A 7,121-nucleotide genomic window follows, 5' to 3' on the forward strand; every position below is an offset into this window, starting at 1 on the left:
TGTTAGACTCCTTATTCCTACTTATGGCTTGGCTGCAAGTTGGAGATATGCTTAATGTTAATACTTAGAACTTTGATCTGGATAATTGTAAACTAGTGTGGAACAACGTCATGTTGTTTCTTTGTACAATTATGGTTACAACAATATAATTTTTCAGTATTTGTTTAGTGAAGATATCAGGTTACAGGTAACTAAGGAATTGAATCCTAGGCACCAAAGGAAGGGAGTATTATTTCCATGTATCAAAAGGGGAGCTGCTATGAACTTGGCCAGTGGGCTGTGGGACTTAAAAGACTGTTTTTGGTAGGGTGGAAAGTAAGATTGATAGAAAATGGAATGGTAGAGAGAAAATACAAGATAGATTAATATTCTCTCTTGTATGGTAAAGTAGACAAGTGGAAGGACAAAAAAGATAAATCCACAATTTCTAATCTTTCGAAAATAGGAGAAAATGTCTACTATAATTTTTTTTTTTTTTTTGAGGGGAAAATGTCTAATATAGTTGATTTGATCATCTTATCAATTTAATACAAAAATATAATAGGAATTTAATACTTTGTGCTTTGGTTTTCTTTTATCCCTCCTACCAAACACAATTCATGAAAATTAATAATCTCTTCTTCCCTCTATTTGTTTCATCTGTCTTACATTTTCTTTCCTCTCTACCAGGGGTTACATTACCGTATTCATGATCAATCTCATTTCCCTCATTTATATGAGTAAAATTCTGAAGTTCTAACGGCCAACTTTTGTAATGTTTCTTTAGATTGCATGTGATTATCCTTTTAAAAGGAGGAAAAATGGAGTTTCGCTAGTTTGTTAAACAAGCTTTTGAAGGACATTGATGAATTTAAAAGATAGGTTTTTTGACTAAAACCCCACAGCAGAGGGCAAAAAATACAGCCTAAAATGAATGACGGGACATGATAGACATCATTAGGGGGGCAAATGGACGGGTTGGGTCATAAATGAGTTGGGTGTGTATTTATCCATTTAACCATTTATGACCCATTTATATATTAAATTAATTATCCATTACCAACCCAACCCATTTAATTAGTAACCCACCCATTTAACCCATTATAAAAATCATATTATAAAATTTATTTTCAGTAATTTAACAAGAGACTAATTTTCTTCTTGCACTTTTCTTGGCAACCAAACAAGAAACATTAGACATAATATGCAAAGCACTAAAAACCAAATGAGCCACCTGAACGGCGTGTCTCCGATTGTCGTAATAAAGCCAACAAGGTCTCCGGTGAACCGTTTTAGTCGTGGTGGAAACGAATCGCCGCCTTCGAGCTTCAGATCGAGGCCTGGTCCTCGCCGGAATACAAACGAGGTGTCGCCGGAATATAAACTAAATCACAAATGTCCACCATTTGCTCCAGCGTTTTGGGTTTTATCTCGCCGCTGACGCTGACCGCCATTCCTAAACCGAATTTGGATTCGGTATCAAGATCCGATGCCCCGTTCGGGTCGCAGACGGTGACCCATTTTAGTACCCGGTCACCGTTCCCACTCCCGTCAATGCCGGAATCGAAATGCGCGTGGAAGAGAGTCATTCTCGATGTGGGTATCACAATTGGGCCATGACAAACTTTAGATAGAGGACGAGGGAAAGATGCTTACATTTTTTCTAGTTTGGTAGCTGAGAAAATACCTAGATAATGGAGGAGAAAATTTTTACTTTAGATGGAGGAAGATGCGGTTGGCTGTAGCTGCTGTGATGTATTCTTGTTTGTTAGGGTTTTCAGTTTTTAGTTTTAGTTTTTTTTTTTTTTTTTTTTTTTTTTTAAGTATTAAACTTTAAATTTTAAATGGGTAATTAGGTACCCAGTGGTTTAACCATAAAAACCCTTTTAATTAAATTATCTATTTGAGTCTTATCCATTTAACCCAAATATTTAATTGGGTTGGGTCAAGACTTTTCCAAATTAAGTGAGTTTTGGACGGGTTTGTGAGTTTGGATAAAAATTGCCACCCCTAGACATCATGGCCTAAAATCTTTGTTAAACCCTGTTTTTTTGGGGAAAAAAGCTTTCAAACTAAATGATTGCAGAAACTCAATAGATCGTCACTCCATGTCTGATCATGTGAAGTGCATAAGTTGAAAGCGTTTTCCCAATGAACTTCCTTGAAGGCCTGATGCACTCAAGTCTTAGGAAAGAAACTTGAAAAGGCACGAGTTGAATGCGTTTTCAATTTCTATGAAGTACGAACCCTTCAATAAAATCATTTTCCACAAGACTTTTGTAGTAAGCTTACTGCATAACGCAAATATGCAGTCGGTATGAAATTTGCGGCCTATGTCAAGCGCAATTTTCAAATGTGATCCCTCATATTTGGAAAAATCATTTCGCAAAATTAATTCTCAAAGTTCATGGTTGAATCAAACACTACCTAAGGGCGGAGAAGGATAATGATACAAGAAAAGAGCAAGTTAATAATCCTCTTCTGGAGGACAAAATTAAGATAAAATTGAAATAAACTTCTTGCCCCCAGTGTTCTTTTTGTCAACTCTCAGAAGATCTTGAAAAGAAGGCCACCATGGGTGGCGAAGAAAGGAGCAAACACGAGCGACTCAACTGCCATGAGCTTAATAAGGATGTTGAGTGATGGGCCTGAGGTGTCCTTGAGTGGGTCTCCAATGGTGTCACCAATCACAGCTGCCTTGTGTGGGTCAGACCCCTTCGGGCCAAGGCTCCTTGCATGCTCTGAAGCACCAGCCTGACAATTCAATCCNAAATTGGCCATAAGCAGCAAAGAGTTCACATATGCTCCACTCATTCACTAATCACTATCCACCATAAATCACTATATAACATTATCAAGTTCTCACAGAGATCCTTCCAGCCTGAATCCTATTGAGGAGCTGACAAAATGGCCGGAGTTTCCATTCCAACCGCGGATGTATTGCTATCAAGGCGTGTCCAGGAAATGGTTCTCAAAGGTGAAGAGCCACCACCACTCTATATTTGCAGAGACGATGATACTGAAGATGTTTCTTCTGCCTTATCTTCAATCCCTGTCATCGACCTCAGTCTCCTCTCATCTTCAGCAACAATCTGTGAACAAGAAGAAGAACTACAGAAACTTAAATCAGCACTGTGTTCATGGGGCTGCTTTCAGGTCTAAACTCAGCTTTGTGTGTGTATGTATGTAGTATAAATATAAAAAGAAAAGTATTTATTAGACGTTTTAGTGACCACTTCTTCTTAATCTAGATTACCAGTATAATAAAGAGTACTAGCATTAGGAACTCTTAGGGCATCATGAGATTTAGAATTTAAGAGTGCATGAGAATCCCATAGAACTATCAGGAACCATTTTGTAGTTCCTCTCACAATTAATCCTAATAGAAACTGTAATGATCTACATTTTTTGCAATTGAATGTGTGATAGCTAGTTATCATAAGCTCTTGTTTGATGGGGATGCTATAGATGCTAAGGAATACACTGCAACAGGAAAAGTGTCACTTAGAAGATCATACATCTGAATGTATTGTAAAATACAACATATAAACATAATCTGCAACGTGGTTTCTGTTTTATGTTCGGTTTGAAATATTTGTGTTCCAGGCCACATATTTTAAGCTCTCAGTATTACATACAGGTTTTCTTCTGGTTTTGTAGGCAATAGGACATGGCATTTCAACTTCATTTCTAGACGAGATACGTCAAGTGACAAGGGATTTCTTCCAGCAGCCAATGGAAGAGAAGAATAAGATTGCTAAAGGAGTTAAAGACTTCGAAGGGTATGGAGCTGATCCTGTCCCAGAAGAAGGTCAGTCTCTTGACTGGTCCGACCGCTTGTTTGTTAATGTGTACCCAGAAGATACAAGGAATAGCAAATTTTGGCCAGAAAGCCCAGCAGCCTTCAGGTGCTTCCACCTTGCCCTTCTTATTGCAAAGAGACCAAGATATGGTTGAATAAACCTAAAATGTAGTAAGAGAAATTAAATCCTGAAAGCTCACAAATCAATTTTTTGGTATAATAGTTGTTTATAAATCATTGAAAATGATTAACTAATTATTCAAATAGACAAAAATACTCAAAAACTTGTAGAAAACTTGCATCATAGATTTTTTTATTTAGTAGTTGAAATGCACCTCTTAAGGTCACTAGACTGCTTGGCATCATAGGAATTAAATATTTACCAACCATGTGCGTACGCACAAAGCATCAAAGCAATGTAAATATATCATCTTAATCATCAAAAGTGCCAGTAGATATAGCAAACAAACAAAATTAAGGGCTGCTGAACAGATAAAGAGCATGCACATTAGCATACCCCCCCCCCCCCCAACCCACCCCAGTCCCCTCTTAAATGGGTTTTGTAATTACACTGAGAAAAAATTGACAATATAAATATGCTTGAGGTACTTGCAATTGTGCAGAGATGTTCTAGAAGAATACACAGTCAAGATGAAGACATTCACAGAGATTGTTTCCAAAGCCATGGCAAAATCATTGAGTTTAGAAGAAAATTGCTTCCTGAATCAGTTTGGTGAAAGAGGACCTCTGCAAGCACGTTTCAACTACTACTCATGTTGTGAAAGGCCTGATCTTATTTTAGGCCTAAAGCCCCATGCAGATGGATCAGGATACACCATCATTTTGCAAGATGATGTAGAAGGCCTTCAAGTCCACAAAGATGGGAAGTGGTTTACCGTTCCCACAATCTCTCATGCTCTCCTTGTCCTCATGGGTGATCAAATGGAGGTACGGTATATGTGCAGCTAAATTATTGTGTAATCTAAAAGGCATACTCATGAATTTGCATACGCTACAACAAAACGAAATTCTCATAGAGATCTTCTATGTGAAAACTATTATTGCTAGAGATGGATTTTGCTTAGGCAGAAGTTTGCAGCATCTATTGAGCACTGTCATGTGAACACTGTGGAAGCTATCTAAACATCTCTAGCGATTCACATTTAACTATCAATAAAATAACTTAAGCAGTGGCAGTATCATCATGGATCTTTCCAAAGAGGGCAGAGTCATACATTTCCAAAAATGGACAAAAATACCATACTAGAAAAATGGTTATAAATTGCATAGGAAGGCCTATTAATGAAAGAAAATCTACTTCTATATCACTGCAATTTGCATAATAAGAAGTTTGAACCGTCGAAAATATACATGGTAGCATTTTATAATTGGTTGTTTACTGTAATGGCAGATAATGACTAATGGAATGTTCAAGAGCCCTGTACATAGGGTACTGACCAACTCTGAGAGGGAGAGGATTTCTGTGGCTATGTTCTATACGCCTGAACCGAAAAAAGAGATTGGACCTGAAGAAGAATTGGTCAACCAGGAAAGGCCAAAGTTATTCAAGAAGGTGGAAGGCTATGCTGATACACACTGGGATTATTACCAGCGAGGAATGAGAGCTCTTCATGTGGCAAAAGTCTAGAATTGTACTATCTTAGTCTTGCGTGGTTTATGAACAGATAAGGCATTTCACCTATGTTACTTCAGTGGTAATCTCTGTCCTTTATGTAAACAATTGTTAGACTCCTTATTCCTACTTATGGCTTGGCTGCAAGTTGGAGATATGCTTAATGTTAATACTTAGAACTTTGATCTGGATAATTGTAAACTAGTGTGGAACAACGTCATGTTGTTTCTTTGTACAATTATGGTTACAACAATATAATTTTTCAGTATTTGTTTAGTGAAGATATCAGGTTACAGGTAACTAAGGAATTGAATCCTAGGCACCAAAGGAAGGGAGTATTATTTCCATGTATCAAAAGGGGAGCTGCTATGAACTTGGCCAGTGGGCTGTGGGACTTAAAAGACTGTTTTTGGTAGGGTGGAAAGTAAGATTGATAGAAAATGGAATGGTAGAGAGAAAATACAAGATAGATTAATATTCTCTCTTGTATGGTAAAGTAGACAAGTGGAAGGACAAAAAAGATAAATCCACAATTTCTAATCTTTCGAAAATAGGAGAAAATGTCTACTATAATTTTTTTTTTTTTTTTGAGGGGAAAATGTCTAATATAGTTGATTTGATCATCTTATCAATTTAATACAAAAATATAATAGGAATTTAATACTTTGTGACTCTTTGCTGCTTATGGCCAATTTAAACCAACCACTTGTTTTCTAGTTACAAGCTTACAATGTTTTAAGTGCAATTTTAGACTTGTCAACGGGCAAACTGACGTGGCTTAGGAGGATGTTGGGATTTGGTTTGCTTATTTTTCAGCCAATTGTTGTTGGTTATATGTCTCATACACAAATTGCATCAGAATGCAGCTAATTGCAACTCAAATGCAGACAAGGAGTAAACATGTTTTAGCAAATTGAATATCTATATGGACTCTGTGTATTGTACTGTTCTATTAACCAGAGATATATAATCTGCTGAACTGATTTGTAGGTTGATCAAACTCAGCTTTGTGGATTTTAATTGACTTGCCTCGCCTGAGCCTAGTGTAAACCTATGACTAATAAGCTAGACAAGCCTCACTATCATACCATTTTTAATTTAAAAAAAAAAAAAATTGCAATAACGTCCTACTTATGTGAGATGGAAATCGAATTCAATTATTAAGTTTCTTTTGCTCATGTTCTTTGGAAACGTGACTGAAGTTGCTCAATTGACAACAACTACAACAATCAAGTCTTTGTTTTAAATTTTGGGATCGATTAGTGGTGGAGCTAGGATTTTGGTTCAGGGACAAGATCAAGATAAAATATTGAAAACAAAATTAATTCAATTTTTTTTTTTTATCAATATAAGAATAATCAATAAAACAAAATATTTTATTAATATAAAAATATATAATGTAAATATAAGTTATAATTACTTTTGTGCTTGTTTCAATTATTTTTGCAAGCCTATTTTTAGAGTTAGTATGATCATTGTTACGCTTAAACTACTTCATAAATCAAGTTGATTATAACTACATATTTCAAACAAGTAAAAATAAATAAATAAAAATCATCAATAAATAGTCATTAATATATGTACCTAAAAGATTAATCTAAATATAAGATATTCCAAACAATTATTTGAATATTTAAATGTAAAACTCAAAAATAAATTAGCTTAGAAGTAATAACAATATGATTATATACTTAAACTTTTTAAAAT

The 7,121-nt window shown here is 35.7% G+C and overlaps 1 protein-coding gene across 1 annotated transcript; it reads left to right on the forward strand.

Annotated features, from left to right (window-relative positions):
- Window positions 1–2,764: 2,764 nt before the first annotated feature.
- On the forward strand, window positions 2,765–5,695 carry LOC111988384 (protein SRG1). Its single transcript, XM_024020172.2, has 4 exons — window positions 2,765–3,135; window positions 3,640–3,887; window positions 4,405–4,729; window positions 5,193–5,695. Exons 1-4 carry the CDS (start codon window positions 2,887–2,889, stop codon window positions 5,427–5,429), a joined length of 1,059 nt encoding a protein of 352 aa, XP_023875940.1. The 5' UTR covers window positions 2,765–2,886; the 3' UTR covers window positions 5,430–5,695.
- The last annotated feature ends 1,426 nt before the right edge of the window (window positions 5,696–7,121 follow it).

Source organism: Quercus suber, unplaced genomic scaffold (assembly GCF_002906115.3).
Source record: "Quercus suber isolate HL8 unplaced genomic scaffold, Cork oak 2.0 scaffold_187, whole genome shotgun sequence".
In the NCBI taxonomy this organism is placed as follows: Eukaryota; Viridiplantae; Streptophyta; class Magnoliopsida; order Fagales; family Fagaceae; genus Quercus; species Quercus suber.

Bases quoted from the DNA above. Each gene is read 5' to 3' on its own strand.
- LOC111988384 (XM_024020172.2), top strand. From the start codon at position 2,887: ATGGCCGGAGTTTCCATTCCAACCGCGGATGTATTGCTATCAAGGCGT. The intron at 3,136-3,639 runs GTCTAAACTCAG...CTGGTTTTGTAG, and splicing joins GTTCATGGGGCTGCTTTCAG to GCAATAGGACATGGCATTTC. The intron at 3,888-4,404 runs GTGCTTCCACCT...GCAATTGTGCAG, and splicing joins GAAAGCCCAGCAGCCTTCAG to AGATGTTCTAGAAGAATACA.